General features: G+C 47.8%; 1 protein-coding gene and 1 long non-coding RNA gene across 2 annotated transcripts; both read right to left on the minus strand.

Annotated features, from left to right (window-relative positions):
- Positions 1-1,496: 1,496 nt before the first annotated feature.
- On the minus strand, positions 1,497-6,788 carry HHEX (hematopoietically expressed homeobox). Its single transcript, XM_027460388.3, has 4 exons — positions 6,280-6,788; positions 4,576-4,754; positions 4,359-4,409; positions 1,497-2,744 (listed from the first exon to the last, which is right to left on the minus strand). Exons 1-4 carry the CDS (start codon positions 6,659-6,661, stop codon positions 2,511-2,513), a joined length of 846 nt encoding a protein of 281 aa, XP_027316189.1. The 5' UTR covers positions 6,662-6,788; the 3' UTR covers positions 1,497-2,510.
- Positions 6,789-14,633: 7,845 nt separating this feature from the next.
- LOC110351661 (uncharacterized) lies at positions 14,634-15,882 on the minus strand. The gene is made up of 2 exons (XR_002399353.4): positions 15,511-15,882; positions 14,634-14,972 (listed from the first exon to the last, which is right to left on the minus strand). It is a non-coding gene; the product is annotated as an uncharacterized lncRNA (long non-coding RNA).
- Between the last annotated feature and the right edge of the window lie 6,131 nt (positions 15,883-22,013).

Genomic DNA, 22,013 nt, shown 5'->3' on the forward strand with positions numbered 1-22,013 from the left:
CGGCCCCAGCAGCCCGGGCATCCCCCGCAGTGGACGGCTATGCCCGGCCCGAACACGGTGGCCCCCGCAGGCCCACAGCCGCGGTGTTTAAGGAGTCAAAGTACATAGGCAGCTGGGTCGATACCCTATTAGGCTAGAAACAGTTGTGCATATCAAAGGCCGACGAACCTAATGACTAAAAATATAAGTACCTGACCCGGAGGATTAATCACACACTGTCAGGCTGAAATCGGTGCAATTCTTCCAATCATTAACGTTTTGCTTACAAAAATGTGCTTTTCTGTTTGTTTTTCTGCTAAATGATAACCATTTTCAAGTTGAATCTGCTGATAAAAAGAGTCGAAAACAAGACGGGAGTTGTGCTGTAAAGGTCAGACGTGCTAGTTCGGCATGAAATAGCCAACAGGCAAACAAATACGAAAAAGCAGGGTGGCACGGAGGGGGCTCGAAGCTTTGGCCGAACGGTGTAAAGTGCCTTGGCTGCTTTTCTCCCGCCGAGGAGCGCGCCGCGAGAGCCGGGCAGAGTCGCCCGCAGCCCCACGCGGGTCCCCATGTGTTTCGCCCACCTGCCGCCGAGCCGTGAGCCCCCCGCGGGGGGCAGCGAGGGTATTGGCACAACCTGGGTGGCGGCCTTGTTGTCACCTGCCCCGACACCCTGCAAATCCACATCCCCGGCCCGGCGGCTACCGGGGGAGGCATCCTCGCTGCCCACCCGCGGGGCGCTGCCGTGCGCGCAGCATCCCGGGGCTCCGCTCGGCACCCATGGGGTCTCCTCCGGGTCCTACCCCCTTGGCACTGGGGGTGACCGCAGCCTGCCCCCCCACACCCGGGGTGTGTGTGTGGGGGATGTCTTTTTAGGTCTTAAAATCCTAAAACTCATCTCGGGCCACTCCGTTTCGCAGAACGCGCGGCCGCTCCAGTGAGGCGAGACCCCGTTCAGATGCAACCGGGGCCGGTCCCGTGCCTCCATCCCCTGCTCCCTGAGATCCTTCCCCGGCACCGAGACCCCCCGGGACTGCCGGGCCGGGGCGGGTGGAGCCGTGCGGGGAGCCCGGGGGAGGGCGGGCAGCGACCCCGGACGGGCCGAGCCCCCCCCCCCCGTGCCCCCTGCTTTCCGTGCTCCTTCCCGCGCCCCCGGGCCGGCGGCATTTCGGAGAAAGGCCGATGAATAACCACTATTGACTCAGGCAGGTCAGCGGCTGCCCCGGCTGGGGTCGATGCCCGGCCCCGAGCAGAGCCCGCTCCTCCTCCAGCCCTTGTCCCCCCCCGGGCTCCCAGCCGGGACCCGCACGCACCCCTCCGGAGGCTTAGCCCGCCCCGCAGCTCGCCCGCCGAGCAGCTGCAAAACAGCAACGAAGCATTGACCCCACGCGGGACACGACGGACACGAGGGACCAGCCACCGGCACGGCACTGGGGGGGAAAAACCCGATCACAGCTTCCTCGGGCACTGCTGGGGAGGTATGGGGATTCTGCTGCCAGAAACTGGACGGCATGTGGTGCAGAGTTTAGTTTTATTTCACAGATGAGTCCATCAAAAATTAAATACCAGTTTTTGCTTTTTTTTTTTTCTTTTAACATTGAACAAATATGTACAAAATATGAACAGTATGAGGTATAAAACCGCAAGACTTTTAAAGCAAACTAGTATGTACAAAAGCAGATATGTATACAATAGGCATTATCTTCCCTCTGCTCTGTGCCCCTTTTATCCCCTGCAGCTGATGCCAGGTTCCCTCCTGCAGCAGGGCACTATCACTCCTTGCATTTTCTTCTCAAATATAAAATCTGGAAAAAACAGTGCTAGAGATTTTTCAAGGAGAAAAATACTTTTTTTTTTTTTCTTCTGCAAATGGAACCATCCAGACTGCAGGGCAAAGTCCTCAATAATTTGAGGAGGCACATTTATCTCATGCAAGAGCAAAAATGGATCTGTCCAAAGACTCCACCTGATAAAGAGAGGGATGTCTCAGTAGAGAGCACCACGGCAGGTAAAAGAGTATGAGCATAAGGCACTTGTCAGGATGGTTGAATCCCTCTGTATTTCACAGAACATATTTCTCTGCTTTCAAAGGGTGTTTAAATTAATCTATTTAAACTACATTTGTTTACACTTACAATGGGCTTAGTCCTGCAATCCGTACTCACTTCCACGCTAGCCAGAGATGAGTTCTGCCTGATCCCTAACAGCGGCTGATCCAGACCCCCAGCAAGTAAGGATGGGATGCAGTACTATGTTCCAGTTAGGACATCAATTAATGTACAAATATATCTTACAAATTAAATACAAACCACGGATATGTTCCTTTAACCAAAGTAGAGATCTGCCAAAAATGGACTGTTTGCAGAAAATACGTCTTGCTTTCTCTGCTTATTAGAAAACGAGTCTATCTGTTGTTTCTTTTTCTTCCAGTGGAATGCTGAAAGTCTTCTCCTGTAGCAAAATACTCTTTCAAACCAGCCCCTGGTAAAGTGCAAGCCGAGCTAGGGTCCACTCTCTGCATGGGGCTGTTAGTGGGAAGGGTTGTAAAAGCCTTTGTCGCCTTCAATGTCCACTTCTTGATCAGAGTCATCGGAGACATCTGACTCCAGGTCCTCCTGCGAGGCGGGCGAGGGGGTGTACTGTGAGCCATCCAAGGACACCTCCTTGCCCTTCTGCTCGGGGCTCGGGCAGCTCTCTGGCCTTTGGTCACTGTGACTGTCAGCACCTTCCACTTCTTCCTTCTTGGTGGCTTGGGGGTTCTCCTGCAGGGAAAGAAACCTGCTTGATACAGAAATACGTGCCACGGTGCCAGGAGGCCTGAGGGGCTGCACCGAAAGGGAAAACCACCACGGGTTTCCTCAGACCCTGCAGGGAAGGGCAGGTGTCCCACTGCCGACCCGGCCTCCCGCCCACACTCCCACCCTGCAAGTAGCACCAGCCGGCCGGGGGCTCGGCCGCACGCGGGGCTCGGCTCTGATCCCGCACCCCGGCAGCCACAGGGGACGCTGCCGCGAATGAGGCTCCTTGGCGATGGTAATCGCAGCCACTTCAAAAGACTCGAGCTGCTGGAGCCCAGGAACCTCTGAACTTTTGTCTTTAGCAAAGCAAATGTTTATTATGAGTTTACAAACACGGACACACAGCTTCTTCCTCCCCCGATCTTTCCTTAATTATACCCAACGGCAAAAGGAGGGAGGCCGAGTCCATCAGTGGTCCGAAAGTAAACGGGAAAACATGTACTAATGAAGCTGTGAGGCTAAACCTCGACATTAAAATACACACCACTGAAAACAAAACCAGCCCCCACAAAGCCAGAGCCCTGCTCCCAGGCAGGAGTAGCCCTGTGTCGGTAGCCACCTGGGGAGCCTCGTCCCCTACGGGGCATGAAATGACACTCCTAAGCAAAGAGAAAGCAGGCAGAGACACGCACCCATGACACATTTGTGTGGGCTCGGAGAAATGGATGTGACTGAACAAAAAGGAGGAAATGACTTAAAATGGCCGAGGTCCCAAGTGAGCTCTCCGGACATTGCGGAGGGGTCAGGTCCCGCCAAGGAGCAAAGAGATTTTGTTCAAAGTCAACAGAGGTACTGAGGTGAAACCCCATGAAAGGCCACAGAATAAATATTCTAGAACTTGTCACTGTGATTAATTTTCTGTTCTCTTGATATTAAAGGCTGATTTTCCAGTGAGACTCGCCAGTCCTGTCACGCTCACTGTATCAGGGACTTTTCACAGATCTCTGAGCTGAGGGGCCCCTACCCTGGTGAGCAGGGCAGGATCCGGCCCTCTGGGCTGTGCGGGCAGATTTATATCCACTTGAGCACAACTTGTTGCGGGAAGGGAAACCGCTTCAACCACTCAGTTCACGCACTGTAACTATTCGTAAACAAAAAGTAAAAGCAACTTAATGTTCCATACCGCTCCTCAAAACTAACAAGGCGTTTGTACTCGCCTCTCCCAGCATTTGCAGAATAAATCGCCTTGTGTTTATTAAGAGAGGGTGATTTAAAAAGCCGGTAAATATTCTCCTCCAAAACAACTGCCTAAGTAATTTACTGACAATCACTTATCTTCTCCACGTTAATTGGATAAACAACATATGGGTTTACAAAACAATTAGCGTGGAGTTTTAATAGGCGGTGTGTGAAAGCCGGGCATAATTGATATAGGAACTACATTAGGAGCTTTTAACATTAGTGCTGCCTGAATGAGCCCTCATGGATTCCAGCATGACTATTTGTCTTTTTAATCAAGGTGAAGAGGTTAAACAGCCTTTCAGATGACTTCTGCATACAACCTGGAATAGGCGAGCAGGGGTGTAAGATAAGACAATTAAAATACTTATTTCTATAGAAACGGAAACATCCCTGTACCTGCTTTAGACGCCTCCATTTGGCTCTGCGATTCTGAAACCACGTTTTGACCTGAACAACAAAATGAGAGAAAAGGCACAGGGTAGTCGGGGAGCAACGGGAGCCTCACCCAAGTTGTGGAGAGAGAAGTGAGTGCTGGTCCCCAGAGGAGGGGAGCTGGGGACACCAGGGCAGGGGCAGGGGCAGGAGCAGGGGCTGTTGTACAGCGTGGCCTCACCTGCCTCTCACTGAGCTGCAGCATCTTGGCCAGGCGCTTCCTCTCCGGCGGCGAGAGGTATTTCTGCGTCTCAAACTTCTTCTCCAGCTCGATGGTCTGGTCATTGGAGAAGCGGACCTGTCCCCCTTTCCTCTTGTGCAGTGGCCGCTGGATGAAGGGGCTCCACAGCAGCGGCTTCCCTTCAGAGAGAGGCACACACAGCGCCGCCGTCACTGCTGGGCCCCGCGGATGGCTGTCCCGAGGCTGGGCCCAGGGGCTCGGTGGGACTGCGCCCAGCCTTGCCCTGCTCCTGTCCATGCCCCTGACTCATCCTCCCCCCAGATTTCGCCTCCTCTGATTTTTCGCCTCTGCCAAACGGAGAGACCAGTTAAAGCCACTCCGCGGGCTTTGGCAACGTTTCCGTCAATGTGTTTCCTGTTGGTCTATCTCGCAAAGAAAAGAGTGAGAAGAAGAAGAAAAAAAAAAAAAAAAGACCTTTGCTTCCTTCTGCTCTCTTACTAAGACGTCCCCAAAAGAGCGCTGGGGTCGGGTGCGGCTGTGGAGGCACCACCAGCAGCCCCAGCGGCTTGGGGCAAGCAGTGCCTGGAGCACCCCGGGGCTGGGGGCTAGTGGGGTGGCCCCGGGACCAGCACCGGGCTGGGGCTCCCCAGAGGCCGGCTGGAGCCGCGGGGGAAGGCGACACAGAGGGGGCCCGGCCCCGCCACCGAGCAGCGGCCGCATCCCGGGCTCGGCGGCTCCGGCCAGTGCCCCTGAGTCACCGTGTTTGTCTTTCTGTCTTGCTGCCTGCAGCCTTTGAAATTCGCTGCATTGTTTTTCAAGATTTTGCTTGCGTCAGGCTTTAGTAATTCTGGTGCAAAACAGACTCAAAAAATAGGAAGCAACTGGTTATTTTAGCTGTCATAAAGTCACATCCCACACAGAGGAAATGAACAATATCAGAAAAACGGATCCCGGCTATCAGAAGTCGAGTGTTTCCTGAATTTGTCTGTATTGAGGATGTCGATAAAGTAATCAGCAACGTGCACGACTCCCGGGGAAGAGCCTGCTTCAGGCGGCCAGGAAAACACTTAACAGCTTCTGAAACCAGATTTACTCCTATCGAGAGCTCAAGGTTTCCTGTATGAACGGAAAGGGTCAGCCTCTTTCACTGCACAGCCGCGGTGAGTCAGGTCCAGTTTTGCAATCCCCCCGAACAAGTGCGGCGACCCGGGCCGGGGCGGCGCTGGGCTCGGCCCCCGCAGCGGGGACCTTGCCCCCGGCCCGGGCCGAGCGGGGGCCGCCGGGGCCGCCCCCAGGCGCGGGGGAGCAGCGGGGGCCCGGCGAGCGGAGCCCCGGCCCCGCCGGCTGTTTTTCAAGTCATCCGCAGGAAAGGGCTCAGATCTGCGCTGCGATCTCCCAGCACAATTAAAACTCCCCACCAAAACCACACGCGACATTACTAAGGACACTCGCAGAGTCACTTGGTTGAAGGAAAACAAATCTGAGTCACCGCGGCCGCGCACTGTGGTCTCGCTCCCAGCGCCGGAGCGCGGCGCTTCTTTAATTTACAGTAAATCAGACGGAGACGGAGGGAGGCCGGGGAGGCACGGAGGGAGCGCGGGAGGGCGGCGGGGCCAGGAGGGGGCCGGGGGCAGCTTCCCGTGCCTTGTCCCGTGTTGGACGGGAGGGGCCGGGACGGGCCGGGGCGGGGGGGCCGTGGCTTACCCAGGGGGTCCTGCCGGATCAGGGCGTGCGTGTAGTCGCCGACGGCGCGGGGGAAGGAGTAGAGGGGCCCGGCGTAGGCGCCGGCGCCGTAGGTGGCGGCGAGGTGGTGGGAGAAGGCCGGGTGGACGGGGGTCGGCTCGTAGACGGGGGTCCGGTACGGGGCCACCAGGCTGGTGAAGGACGAGTTGGGCGACGGCAGCGTCGGCGGCGGCGGGGCGGGCAGGGAGTGGGGGGCCGGGGCGGCGGCGGGGCCGCGGCCCAGGATGTCCTCGATGTAGAAGGGCGTGGGGTGCGCGGGCTGCAGCAGCGGCGTGGGCGCGTACAGCGGGACGCCGACGCCCAGGGCCGCCGTCGGCGCCGCGCCCGGGGGCTGGTACTGCATGGCCCGGCCACCCCGCCGCCCGCGCCCCCCGCGCCGCCCCGGCCACCCCTGCCCAGAGCCGGCCCCGAGCGCCGCGGCCGGGAGCTGGCACCGCCGCCGCGGCTTTCTCTGGGCTCGGGTTACCCTCCGATAGGTTTCTATTGGCGCGGGGCGGAGCCCGCGTGGTCTCTGTCCCCTTCCTGCCACGGCTCCGTCTAGCCAATGAGCCCGGCCAGGGAAGGGGGAAACCACCCCCCGCCGGCAAACGCTCCCCCCCCCCCGCCCGCCCGCCTCCCCGCAGCAAACGCCCCGCGGCGCCGATCCGCGGGACGGGCCCCGACGGCACCGCGCGGGGGCACCGAGGCCGGGGGAACCCGGCGTGCTCCGACGGCACCGGGCCGGGGATCGGCGTCGCCCCCCCGGCTGGATGCGGGGAGACCCCGCGGGGAAGAGCCCTCCGCACCCGGGATGAGGGGGGAGGCGGGCAGCGGGGGGTGAGCGGCTGCGGTGTCCCCGGTCCCCCCCCTGTTTTCCCCTCCGCGCTCAGCGGAACCCGGAGGAGGCCCCGCGCTGTCTCTCCCTGTGGCTGCGGGGACCGGGAATGGGGCAGGGAGGGCACGGCCGCCGAGCGGGGATCACGCGTGGGCGGGGGACTGCGGCGGGGCCCTGTCCCGTCCCCCGGGATGGCCCCGAGAGTCCGGCGGGGCGCGGAGCGGGGCGGCGCGATTTCCTGCTCGGAGCCTCGCCGGGCACCGACGGCGCGACGCCGGCCGGCACACAGCGGGGCGGCGCGGGGGCTGCGGGAGCCCCCCGACGGGGCGGGCGCGGCGCCGGGCCCCGGCTTTCCGACAGCCCCGAAGGGAAGCAGGCGCCGAGGCCGCGCCGGGCGGCCGGTCGCCCTCCTTTCCTCCAGCAGCGCCACCTGGACACCGGCGATTTTCGTTTCCAAAAACCCGCGGCGTGCTTCCTCCTGCACCACCGCCTCCCGTGGGGGGGGGGCGGCGGGACGGGACTGGACGTGAGCGCTCACCGCATGCCGGCGGCTCCCGGCCCCTCGCCGGGGGCAGCGACCCCCGCCCGCCCCGGCCCCCCTCGGCACTCGGCCCGACGGCGGCTGCGGTGCCGGTGCCTTCCCCGTGGGAGTGCGGGCGGCAGGTGCCCGCCGGGCCGCTGGCCCTCCTCCTCCCCCAGACCCCTCCAGGCTGGTGACAGCGAGCGCAGAAGGCTGTTAAGGAATAGCAGGTGCTGGTTTAACAGTTCGTATTCTCGCTTTTTTTTTTCTTTCTTCCAAAATAATAATAAAAAAAAGGTCTCCAGTTCAAACCCACGAAGATCTTAATAACTAAGAGGCTCAGAGCAAGACGAAAGGGTGTTGGTGAAATGGAAATATATATATTTTTAATAATATAGGAAGGTTGTTTTTTTTTTTCTTTACATTGTTAACAAATGCCAAAACTCACCTTTAAAGCGTGGTCTTGTGTCTTGTAAATATCAGGTACACGTAAAGTGAGCTGACAGTTTTGATTATTTTTTCTCTCCGTGCTCAGTCTCCCAGGCATTGCTCTTTCCAAAGGGGTTTAGCTAATGTTTTCATCTGGAAGTGTTGGATTTGCAGCTTGATTTACTTAATAAATGTACAGTAAACCGATGACCCGTTGCCCTCTGGAATAACGATGTGCATGATATGAGGCAGTGGCGTAGAGGGCCTCCACAATATTTTACAAGCTGTCGATTCAAAATCCTGAGAACAAGTTTAAGCAAAAAGGAAAAAAAAATGTTTTGCCATATTATTAGGAAACAAATAAATAGAGGAAGAGATTATTCTTTTCTGACTTTTATACAAGCAATAGGCCTTGTTAAAAGGAAGTTTTAATGGCACAGTTATTACATTCCACTACCACTGCATAATCCCTAACAAGAAAAATGAAGCACTTAATTTTGCAGTTGTGCAGCACCGCCCCTTTCAAATTCAATTGTTAGACCTTAGCCTTCCTCCTTCCACGGGTTGGAGACTATTAAATCTGCATTCATGAAATGTCACATTTATTGAACTACATAATTTTTTAATATCACTAGTGCAGGTTTTATAGTTGATTTTATTGTTTTTATGGCCATTCGGGGCTCTAAAACCCGGATTTTTTCAATGTTGTCCTTATAATTTTTTTCACACAGTCAGAACTAATAAAATAGAACAGTTGTGACTTTTTAATGCAAGGGGTCTCGGAGTTTCAATATTTTCACTCTGCTGGATACTAAAACCAATAAAAATACATGAGATTTTAATTATTTTCTGGATTAAATAAAACCTTTTTTCCCTTTCTTTTGGAACACGCATTCTGTTTGTAGTTTCTGTTGTGAGGGAGATAGTGCAGCTCCAGGTAAGAAGCACGGTACCAGGATCTCTGCGGCGATGGGCATTTAGAACAAGGGCTTGGAGGCACCGCAAGCTCCGCGCAAGTGCTGCGGGATTTCTGGTCTTTCTTCGCCAGGTTCCTTCTGCGAAGCACTCCAGTCCATCTGAAAAAGCTCGAGAGAGAGAGAGAAAAAAAAATACACACCCCCCTTTCCTGATTAAAAAACCTTTCCCCTTAATTTTCTTGGAATGCACTCGAAACACCCCCGAGTTTTGTCGCTAAGCTGGGAGCTGCCGGGGGGCGGCGGGGAGGGATGCGAGCATCCCCGCGCCGGCAAGGGCTCAGCCCAAAGGGATCGGCTGCAGAACTCATTATTTGCTGTAATAACTTCGGGGCCCTGTCCTCCCGTTCGCTCTCCGTGAAATCCCCTGCCTTCGAGAAGCGAAAGGAACCAAAAAAAAATTTTTTTGGAAAAAAAAAAAAATAAAAATAATAAAATAAAAAAGAGAGAAAAATTAAAAAAAAAAAAAAGAGAGAGAAAAAAATGAAAGAGAGAAAGAGAGAGAGAAAGAAAGAGAGAGAAATAGAGACGGAGAGAAGAGAGAAAGAGAAAGAGAGAAAGAGAGAGAGAGAGAGAGAGAGAGAGAGAGAGAGAAAAAGAAAGAAAGAAAGAAAGAAAGAAAGAAAGAAAGAAAGAAAGAAAGAAAGAAAGAAAGAAAGAAAGAAAGAAAGAAAGAAAGAAAGAAAGAAAGAAAGAAAGAAAGAAAGAAAGAAAGAAAGAAAGAAAGAAAGAAAGAAAGAAAGAGAGAAAAAGAAAGAAAGAAAAAGAAAGAAAAGCAGGGACCCGACCTGCTCCAGACGGTCCCTGCTACCCTCCCCGACCCCAATGCTGCCCGGGGCTCCGGCCCGGGGGGTCCGGGAGGATCCGAGGGGGCCGGTAGGGGCCGGTAGGGGTCTGGGGGGCCGGTAGGGGACCCCCGCCGGCCACCGCGGACCCCTCCCGCTTTGGCGGTGCTGGGGGTGGCCCGGGGAGGCGCTCAGGTGCACACAGCGCCGGGGCGAAGAGGACCAGGTGGTGCTAGAAAGAAAAAGGGAACAGAATGGAACAGGGCAGAAGAGAACAAACAAACAGACAAAACGAAAACCAAGCAAAGAAACAAAAAAACAAACGTCGGAAAATCAGAAAATGGATGCAGGGGCTCCCCAGACCAGCGGCATATGCGAGGCGTTATTTTCCACCGCATGCCCCTGGTTATCTGCCGCAACGCCACACAGAGGTTCCTGATTCCCGCGCGGTCATGCCAGGCTATAAACCACCTCTGTGATGTTTAAGGGCAACGAGTCCCGAAGCCCAGAACTCTCTGCTTGCTTCACAGGTTCTCTTACCACCAACATATTTTTTTGTCATGGCACCTGCCCAGTTTCTGCTTTCAAAAATGGGAGTTTTGCCCATCACAGCACCCTCTGGGACTCTGCAGACCTCAGGAGAGTTACACCGGAGATTATTTGTTCCTAGCTGAAATAACTGCTTGTGGCTGTACTCAAATAGAAAGTGATCCAGCAGAGTCCATCTTTTACCAGCCAGTGTGGGCTACCAGCAGAGTCATCAGCTAGTGCTAGCTGGCTCTTTCCAAGAGGATCCAGCCTGCAGCCATTCCATCCCTTCCCATTACTGAAAGTATTTCAAGACTCTTCCAAGAGAGGTGAGGCCACAGCCTTGAACATCATCCAAGGAGGAAATAGAAGGGAGTTCACCTCTCTGATTTTCCTAGCGCCGTCGAAGCCAGACTGCTCCAGACAGAGGCACTGCACGTTGCGAGGTGATGTCAGTCAGTGCTGCCGTCTTCCAGATAAGTCATCTGTTAGATATTCACTTCTTACATCCTCCTCCTCCTCACCATCCTGATTTGATTTACTAAGTGTACTGCAACCATAGCAAAAACTAAGGCAGGTCACTTTCTAAATAATTCATTAGATGTAGCTGAACAAGACAAATCTTGGTCTGAAAAGGGCTGGACAACATGCGAACTGTTATTATAGGCAGAGCTGGCAGGGGCTTATCATTTTCCATCCTACATCCCTATGCTCATCTGATTATGATTTTGCCAAATCTAAATCATTCAGGTGGAAAAAAAAAATCTGAAATCTGTTCTGGGGGAATCTGCCTCATGCTGAGTACCTTTAAGGTTTCAGCAAAACTGCTTCAGCTGTTTCTGAGCATTAGGTTAGAGGAAATCAGATTCTTTTGCCAGCATTTAGGTATCCTTGCCTTGTACTGAAAACCTGTGGTGCTCCACCACTAGGGAAACTTCAGGAGATGAAAGTGTCATGCAGAAAGTCAGCCAGGGGTTGCTTCTTTGGTTCTTCCTTTGCTCTTCCACCTGGGGCTGTAGTTTACAGTCACACAAAATGATCCCAAACCTCTGTAGAGAGACACCAATGCCTCTGTAAGGTTTTGGGCCTGATTTGGCTCTCCAATGACTCAAAGAGCTCTTGCTTGACGCTGAGTATTTGTGGGTATGAGACATGTTGCTAGCAGTGTGCCCTTTTCCTATATGCTGCTGTCACCATCTCTGTGGAAAAAAAAATAATAATAATAAAAAAGGCACAGAATAGCTTTAATGGTGCTTTAGAGTCTTGTCAAAGATTTCCAAGCCAACATATGCCAGAACCTCCAGGGAGCACATGGGTAAGGTGCTTCCATTTCCTCTAGCCCCCAGTATTATTATGTTAATACCTCTTCTGGGACACCTTGACTCTGCAAAGTGGGATATGCAACATTTATGGCTCTGTGGTGGAAGGAAGGAACACATGGCCCCATACAATAAACATACCCTAATACCTCTTTCTTTCTGGACTGGGCTGTCCTAGCAAGTACAGTGATACCAGCTTCTCGAAACCAGAGTTTAAATCTAATTCAGCTCAGTGTGACATAATTCACCAGTTTTCTTCTGAATTGCAAAAAGGCATCCTAAGAAACTCTGTTTAAACTTTAATGTTTTTTGGAATGCAATTTCCTAACCCTTCCTTGGCCCAAACAGTTTCTTATCTGACCGTTATGAGAATGTGGTGAACAATGCTATGAAAAACAAAGCAATATATTGTTCCTTACAGGCTCATATTTCCTATATATCTGCCACCACAAAACATGCACTATTCTGGATCCTGCCTATGAGTGCAATTGAAAGCTCCTTGGTTAATTATATTTATTTGGGGTGATGGCAAGAGTAACATGTTAAAACTTCTCTATATTCTTATGTGTTGGCTACACACCTCAAGATTACACCCAAAAACACATATAATTCCCAGGGGCTAGATTCTCTCTCACATCTTGCACAATCATTTACGTAAGTGCAAACTGAACATAAAATGCTGCTAACACAGACTACTGGCTACTGTACACCCACTCTGTGTTGATGTAAATGACTCTAACAAGATAGCAGACAATGGAGAATCTGCCTAAACTACAGTGATGACAAAACACCTTTTTTTTTTTTTATAACAGCATAATCAGAATACAGAATATTGTACATTTCAAACAGGACTTGTGCAGCAAGATTGTACATTGCAAGAGTTCCAGCAGGTCCAAAGTACACACGGCTAAATTTGATGTCAGTAGGAATTAGGTATGAATGGGGAGTGTTACTTAGTTATTTTTGTTAATGTTTTCCAGAGCTTACACATTCACTCTACATTTTTTAGCAAACTTTATCATTTTGGCATCATAAAATCAATCCCTAGGTAGGTTTGTTTTATCTGGAGCAGATACATGCATGCAGTTGTTAATAGTCAAATATAGAAGCTTACAAGAACAATCTAGCTAACAATTAATGGCTGTTTAACTGCGGAATTAGAAGGATGGATCTGAAATCTGTCCTCATCTGAAAAATAGACTGCTAGACTCCCAGGTCCAGAAGCTCTTCAAAGGCTTCATTTCCATGGGTAGGAGCCAAAATCTTGGGTAGAGTTGGCGGTAAAAGGCCAGCAGAGGAATTGCCTTAGAGACAAATTCAGAACTTGTGTAATGGTTTTGGAGTCCATTGAAGCTGATGATCTTCAGAGGCAAATCATGTAGCTTTTCATAACAGCGTGACAGAATTTGCCTTGATGGTTGCATATGGAAATATCATGTAAAGTACTATATTAAATGGCAGAAATAAAAGGAAGAATCATTATCATGCCAGTATATCCTGCTAGTTCATGCCAGAGGAGGCAGGAGAGTTACTGCTAGGTCTGATGACAGTATGGGGTCTCCCGCTAGTGGCAAAATCTCAGTGTCACAGAACACTAATGGCACTTTCAGCTGCCCCAGGAATATTGGCACCCACTGAATAGGACTTCTGCTTTGGGACGAGGACTTGGGATGATGCCACAGCTCCTGGAAGAGCAGCCAACATGGCCTTCACATGGAGCTTGCTCCTCTCAAGTAGAATTTGGGAACACCAACTTCTGAATTGTCCAGCTCTGCCAACAACTCCATCTTGGGCCCAGGCAATGCTATCATGGAGTGGAGAGGAAACCCACATGATTAAGTATGCAAAGCAGAAAAATCTGATACTTTCCCCAGTCAAAGAAAGATGGTAGTGGTTCCATTCTATGTGTGGAATATAGAAGCAATTGACATCCAACCTGGAACGTTTTGTTGTTTTCTGTGTTTGGAAAGCATGCATCATTTAATAAAAAGAGCCTCATATCAGTTCTGTATCTGCTGTTGGCTGTCTAAGCAGATGTGAGCTCGAGCTGGCTCAGAGAAAGGTGTAGGTGAGCATCCTGAGTGGGCTTTTGCTGTGTCTGGTTTCATTCACCGTCTGCAGCAGTAATCCCTTGTTAGGCAAGAAACTGTTTGCATCTCTTCAGCATTTGGAATTAAGGGAACACTTTTGCAAAATGGCAACCTTTGCTGCTCTCAGTTAGTTTATTTCATAGCCTTTCTTTGTTTGTTTGTTGCTATGTTTATTTCCCTTCTCTGGAGCCTGGTTGGAAACTTTATCTTGATTGAGCTGTTGTGTTTCTACAGTTTGCTTCTCCATGTCAGCAGTGCTGGTTGGGGAAACCTGTTGAAATGCTTGTGCAGCTGAGTGGAGCTCTCCTGGCAGACATGCAGTCAGGCTGATAGCAGGGTGTGTGGTACCACATACAATTACTGCTGAATGGAAACTGGGACAGCAATATACACTGGGATGGCAATATCTACACCACAACCCATACTGATTATAATACTTTTTGTAAAGGCAAAACAAAAACTAAATCACACTTGGCATGAAAATTAATACATTGATATAAAATCTGTCTGTCAGACCTTATGTATGAAAGATTCCAGTTCTTTTCTAATACTTCAAGAATTGGGTTTAACTAGTTTTTCAGAACAGCTGCTCTTTGTCAATCCTTCCATAGTTTGACCGTCTCATAATCTTACCTCATCCTGGTATTGAGGCCTGAAACTGTAGGTGCAGACATTGGAGTTTTAGTGTTGCAGAATTGAAACCATAGCCCAGAGGTTTTCTTGAACCCAAACTATAACCTCTGAGTAAAACCTGATGCAGATGCTAATCCAAAATTTGATCTCTGGCCATAGTTTATTGTAAAATGTTTGCTCAAAAAACAAACAAACAAAAACAAACAAAAACAAACAAACAAACAAACAAAAAACTGCAGCAAAATTACTATAAAACAACCCAAATAGGGAGCTGAAGAGTATCCTCAGCAGCCAGCTGATAGCTGATGAGAAGAGGCAGCAGGACTTAAACCCAGAGCTTATTGTTACATCCTCATAGATGCTTGCATGCTGTTCAGTTGCTGAATTATCAGACTAATTCAGAGACATTTAAAGTACATGTTTCTGCAGCCATGTTTTTTGGATCAAGCACACGCATGAAATGCCTGGAGAAGAAGCACCACATCGGGTCCCCACGTTGTTCCTCTTCCTAGCACAGTTAACAAATCCCCATGGTTCGAAAGTGTGTCCTCTTCTACGGACTCTGAGGAAATGATAGGCAATGACATTTGCTGGGATCATTCATAAAATGAGCAGTGAGAAATGTTAAGCTTATTGGTCACATGCCAATCCATGTGGTTGTTCACATGTCAAGGTACAGCCAAAGATACAATCTGCATGTGAACAAACACAGGATTTTAAAAATCTGTTCAGACTCACTGGATACACAGAGCATCTGGGGAGAAGATGCAGAAGGCAGACTGCTCACCAGGACAGAGACTTCAGAGACTTGCAGATGGTGGAAAAGTCTCACTAATAATAGAATCAAAATAGACCAAAAATCCCTCGTACGATATTATTAACATATACTAGAAATTAACTGGAAAAAAACCAACATGTCTTTCTTTTAGAAGATCTGATTTTACACTGTCCTCTGTATAGTTGTGTTTTAAGCTTATGTAATCTGACTTTGGGAAGTTTAAACAATAACAGTAATTTTCTTAAAAGCTTAATGTAAATTAATATTTCAGGATTAACTAAAACAATCTAACCATTTTAAATTGAGAGTAGAGGTAGCTCACAGTTATTCACTGAAGAACTTCTGACAGCCTGGGAGGAACTGGTCAGGAACTACCTGACTTTCGCCATTACTTTTCCTTCCAGAAGATTTGTTCCTGAAGGAAGGAGTATTCTTCTGCAGCTTCTGATGCACCGAAAATCTGACCGTAAATCAAGGCAGATTTAATTGGCCTGTGATTACAGAATCATGTCAGAACTGCCTACATCTGAAGATAATGTGCCTCAGCCAAGCTCTTCATTTCTGTAGCTTCCCAAGCTGCTTTTCTATTGGTTTTCTCTCATTCAGATTACGTCACATTTCATACCAGGACAGAATCCACTGGGAGACATGACCTTGCTCTTTATGTATCCTTCATAGCACCCATTTGACACCTGTAAAATATTAAACTGTAAGAATGTATGATAAAGTCAGTTAGTCCAGATAAGTGTGTGCTACAGACAAACCAGCTTGTTTGGTAGACAGCACCATGGCCTGTCAAAATCTCCATGTATATCACTGAAGAATAAATTCCTAAAGAGTCAGCATGCTCTAGATAAACAGAAAATCACAGAAACTAGCAGAAGGAAAAAGTCTGCTGCACCATGTATACTCTTCAAAACCACGGTGCAGTTACATTTGTTGTAACTCATCTTTCACGTTCTGCCCATCGCTTTTTCATTCCATGCTGCAGTTCTATTTCCTAGTTTTCTTCATACTTAATTTATTATATGGGCTTTGGAAACTGCAGTCACCCTGTCCACATGTTTCAGGACATAAATAGGTTCTTACGAGTACACAGAAACCTATGGATATAGCCTAAACAGAACTAATTTACATATCTGCCTGCACCTTAACTTGGACGCAGGGATGTGCTTTCTTCAGAGAATGCCTGAACCAAGGTTGAGGTCTTGCCAGCATTGCCACAGACCAGAGCACAAATGGGACACAAACGGTGCTGCTCTCTGCTTTAGGGACTGGCAGAGCAACAACCCCAATGAGCCTTTCTGCTGGCCAAGGGTAGGTGGCTCGAGTGGCCCCCAGCACACAGGAGCCCTTCTTTAGGGTGGGCAATGTTACTAATGACTGTGCCCACACCTCTCACCACAGGATAACCTATATATAACCCATAACCTATACTCCTGGCAAACGCACCGGAGACCTTGAAAGGCCGGGTCAAACGCAGACATCTGGCAGGGCTGTGGATGATGAAGTACTGTTATTACATTTTATTTCTGCTAAGCTGGTCGTTACTTACATTACCCTCTTGCACCACACTAACCTAGTGCCTCTTATTCCTGCAGGTTTATGCTTAAAACATTATTTAACAGTTATTATGTCATCTTATTCCTGAAGTGTTGATTAGCAAATTCTACATCGTCAGCTCTTTATGCTTTTTCTCATCAGCCAGTTCTTCCAAGCATAGAGCTACAGTTGGCTCTTCTTCTCTGAACTTCCTCCAGCTTGTCTTCCTGGTAACGAGGTGCAGAGAACCACGCTCACCTTTTCCAGATGCTATCTCGCCTCAGTTCCAAGAAGAGAGGCTCGCTCTCTCTTCCCTGTGGTGTGTCTCTACCGAGAGCCTCGAAACATATTGAATTTTTTTAACCATTGTATCACCTAGCTAACTCAAATGCAAATGCAGAGGCCCTCCTTGCCTGGAGCACTAGTGAGAACATTTTCTTCACCCAGACAGAAAGGGAAGACCGCAGACCTTGCTTTTCTTACAAAAATTGTCATTTTTGTAGGGAGTTCTGATTGTTTTCTGACTCTGCGCTAGTCGGGTAAATTGGTTTATTTATGACAGGGAGAGGAATGATAGGAAGTACTAACTAACCCTGTACTAGTGGTCAGAGTAACAGAAAAACAAAGCTGGTTTCCATTTCTCCGCACTGAGACTGATTTTCCATTGTCGTACCACATTATCTTCCCATTTAAGTCTGCCCATGTAATTCTGTTGTGCATCCTGTAATTCTGTTTTAGCGGGTTTAAAACAAACAAAAGGAAGTACTTTTTCACACAGTGCATAATTAAATTGTGGAACTCGTTGCCATGGGAAGCTCTGGATGCCAAAAGTACAAATAGGTTCAGAAAGGGAGAAGACAAATTAATGGAGGATAGGTACATTGATGAGTATTAAACATAGTGGCTTGCTTACAATGTTTGGCTCAGGAAGCCCTTACGCTGCTGTTTGATGAAAGCAGGAAAGGATTTCTCCAGCAGTGCCTTTTTCTCACACAGTTCCCCTCAGTTACCTCGTCTAGTCACTGCCAGGAAGATACTGGCCTTAATGATCTCTCTTAATATGGAAGCTCTAATGTTCTTCTCCTAATGCAAGACACAGATGTCAACAGATGCCTGCTAAATTGAAAGAGTTATTTTTAAGCTGAATGTTGACTCCAGCACCTCGGAATTCCTCTTTGGACATTTTTATCAGATCTGATCCAGCTGACATTAATGCCTGGAGTTTACAGCAAAGTGTATTACTGAAGTCAGGTATCTTAAGGTTTCAGGACTGCTAGGTTTGTTGGTGCAGCCAAAGTTTGGTTTTGCAGATAGTATTGGTTGGATCAACGTTGTTGGGGACTGATGGCAAGAGGAAACCTGTTATCTGTGCTGTGAGAGTTGTATCTGCTCTTGGAGCTCTCTCCCCTCCCTGGAGCACCACTGAACAAACGCTCCCACCAGCCAACATGGTGCCATCTCTTCTTGTTGACTTTGCTCTGTATTTGCTGATTTATCAGCCTCTCCTCAGACTTCTCAGTCTGTCTAAACTGAAGAACAAAATGAGCACAGCCAGACACACACACTCAGAAATGAGGAGGCAGCAGGCCAGTGAGGCAGGGACTGGGTCCTGGCCCCACGGTTGCTGCTCTTGCCGGGGTGGAGAGCCTCACCCCACAGGCTGCACCAGTCTCCCCAGTCCAGGAGAGGGAAAACTGGCCCTCAGCTCTGACATCATCCTTAGTCGCTTTCATATCTTGTTCTGTGTGTTTGGCCACAAAGTATGCAGCTTGATTTTATCTGTGTTGCTTTGTCATTTAGGTCTCTCTCTGTATCATTCAGAATGACAGAATTTCCTTTTGGTCACTACTTTGTTTCCCTACTTTTCCTGCATCAGCTCTGACTGTGTGCTAACTGCTTTATTTACTGCAGATAAATTCACTAAGGAAATGTAATGAATAAGAATCAAGTGATTTATTTGTAGTGTGAAGAGAGCCATGTATGTTTATCTCCATTATGTTTGTTACAATGCACGTGGTTAAAGGCCAGAAAACGATCTGTTGGCTAAGGGCCTACCTCACCGGGAAGTTAATGGAAATGCAAGATCAAATGAAGTAGCTCAATTCTCTCTTTGCCAACAGAAGCCCTGAAGTACAAGACAGTTCCTTGGATTTTTAAGATATTTTTTTTCAGATGCTTTGGTCGCAAGAGGAAGGCTGACTGCTTAATCTGACCGAACTAGCTATCTGCTACTCCAGCTCCATCACGTAGTACTACGTCTTCAGCATCTCCTGTGTTATTAATGCAAATTTGCTAACTGTTGGTATAGCTACTTGACTCATATGGTGGTAGACTCTGCAGAGTGAAAGCTTAAATCCAAGTCAAGCACTGGGAGCAGCTCTGGTTCTCTCTTCTTCCCTGAGCACATGCACTACTGGGATGGTGAACAGGAACTCCCAGCAAGAGATGCAGCAGTGACTACTGCAGCACTGTGCTGCCAGACAGGGAGGGAAGAAGACCATGGTCCAGCAACTCTGGACTGGAAAATGGGAACCAGGACAACTAACCACTGCCACAGCACGCTGCTGGATCTCAGGTCATCTCATCTCTCTGTGCCTGTCACCTGCTCCCCAGCCAGTTTTTTAGACTATAGTGTTCTAGAGGTATGGTCTATACAGTGTCCTGTTCAGGGAACTCTAGGAGTGCCCATAATTTTCAAAATCATTTTTACACACACAGTGATCCAAATATTCAAGTTATCAAGCCTTGTTTTACCAAGAAGTTAAGATGCCCCCATGAAAAATTATGATCTATCTTTTCTCTCTCAGTAAGTTAACATACCAGTCCTCAGTTTTTCCAGTGTCAATTATTCTTGCCTACACAGACTGGGGTGCACTACACATGGTACAGAATATTCCCTACAAATAATAGGTTAAAATAAACAGCTGACCCAAGCCTAAAGGCAAAGAGCTAGTCCTGGACAACGGGCAAGATAATCAAGGAATAACTAACACAGATAATCAGCAAATCAGTCAAATGAATTGATTTGGCTTTGGCTGGCGTCCCTGTTTCTGCCTGAAAGCTTCAGTGAAATCCAAATAAGTGGCAGTTATCTTACTGTCTCTTCCTGTTATCTGACTCTAATGACAGCAGGGGAGAGAGGGGGAAATCATGTCTTTGAACAGGATCATGGCCTTTCCTTTAAAGTAAATACTACATCAAAATGGAAACTGCCTGAAGAATGAGCCTGCCTTGGCCTAGTTCTGAGCAGATTAATATATTAAATCCAGACAATATTGGATTCTTGCAATGGCTTCTGCACCTTCACTACAAACAGACACACAGAAAATCAGAAAGTTGTATTTATAATGACCTGAAGGTGGCTAACAATGCAGTGTGAGGTAGCTGTGAAGAGTCAAAATGCAGCCAAGGCATCTGTATTTTATGTTTCAATAAATGTCTTTAACATTGAAAAGTACAATATGAAAATTCAAAGTGAATGATCCTTATCCCAGATTCATCTACACACTTGTAGCATCCAATTCAAAATCACGATCTCCTTGGTTTTCTGCAGAGTGGTCAGAAACAAGAATGGCACCTAGCGCTGAGGTTTCCATCTCTATCCACCTTCAGACAGAGCAGAGAATGACTGGGTTCTCATTTAGGTACCACAGAGAACATCAGTTTTAACTATTTTGTTAAAACAAACAAAACCAACAACAAACAAAACCCATATCAAATATTCATTCTTACACCACAGTTTAAAACAGTCTTCCTAAAGTCCTCCATCCTTCCTTTGAGTACTGGTTCCTGAAGAAACAATGACACGTTCCAACTTTGTAGTGTTATGGCACTACTGTCATTAGGTTTGAAGATATTATTTTAGGTACTTTTCCAAGGTCTCTAACATTTTGAGTGTTCTTTCATATTTTCAAAAGATTGTACCCAGATGGATAGATGGCACTGAGGGGTGGAGAGATATAGATCATAAAAATAATACAATTTAAAAAGACTAAATAATTTTTTAATACTTTCAGCTCTGGAAGGTTCACATTCACTTCCTTAATAATTATGGTTTTTAATGAGAGGAGGAGAGGACACATTATATTGTATATCCAAGATTTGTTTCAACATATTATTCTGAAAAAGTTGCTGCCAAAATTGAGAAGACACTGGCCAACATTTTTGCATATTATACTTATACTTAGCATTTTGTTTCATTTTACTTCTAGAACTTTAAAAATGTTTTGACTCTGATTTGCTGGAAAGAAAATGAGCTGAAAGTGAGGTTTCAACCTGGACTGATTTTCAAAGCATTAGAAAATAAAAATGGAAATGCTGGAAAATGAAATGCAGTCTAAAAATGTTCAGAGACAATTAAATGTAATAGAAAGAAAGCACCTATCACTTAACTGAATTTTCGCTGCTAAAGCAGTTTTATGTTTACTATCCACAGGTACTAACATTTATGATAGTAACCTTTATAGAGTCAATTTAATTATCTTTATCTTATTACAAATAATAAATTTAGTTGTCCTACAATGAAAATCAATTGTCAACATAAGCTATGGTTAACATCTAATAAAACAGCCCTCTGTAAATCCATGATTAATAAGATTGGCTTCTGTATTAACTAACAGACATCATAAAATTTCCTTCCTTGCATTAATCTGTATATTCAAGGTTCATCCTGTTGGACTGAGTTTCCTAAAATAAACTGTTACAGTGAATGAGCAAGATTTTGGCGCCTACCATTACTGTTATAACCATTTTAATATATATCTATAGCTGAATGGTTTCAAAATTAATGTCGTATTTTAATTAAGTCATAGAAGATGCTGGCTATAATGAATAAGCGATTCACTTCTTTGTTTCCATTAGTCTCTGAACATAACACTAACGTCACTTATGTTTAGTTTTGAGGGTTAGTGAAAGCTGAAATATGTAAAAACAGTTTCCCCAAACAGCCTTTACATACTACAGTAGTTCAGTTACTTCACTGTCAACAAAAAGATTGGTATCTAATCCCTCAGGAATATCTGAATAAGATATTAACAATCTATCTTAATAATTTACTTCCAAAGTCAAAGTGGTGGTCCTCAAATTCATCAAGAAGTTATGTTCCTGAAGATAGGGGACATCTGCTGTGTGAATTTGTGTGCACTATTTTCTAGGCTTAGTAGGCTCTCCTTTCTGTAATAAACGTTATGCCTAAGGATACTGTGGCACGATCTAGTGGCCACTACCATCAGCACGAGCTTCAACAGATATTGGATGAAGTATTGTAACAGCAGAACAATAAAA

Source organism: Anas platyrhynchos, chromosome 6 (assembly GCF_047663525.1).
Source record: "Anas platyrhynchos isolate ZD024472 breed Pekin duck chromosome 6, IASCAAS_PekinDuck_T2T, whole genome shotgun sequence".
NCBI lineage: Eukaryota > Metazoa > Chordata > Aves > Anseriformes > Anatidae > Anas > Anas platyrhynchos.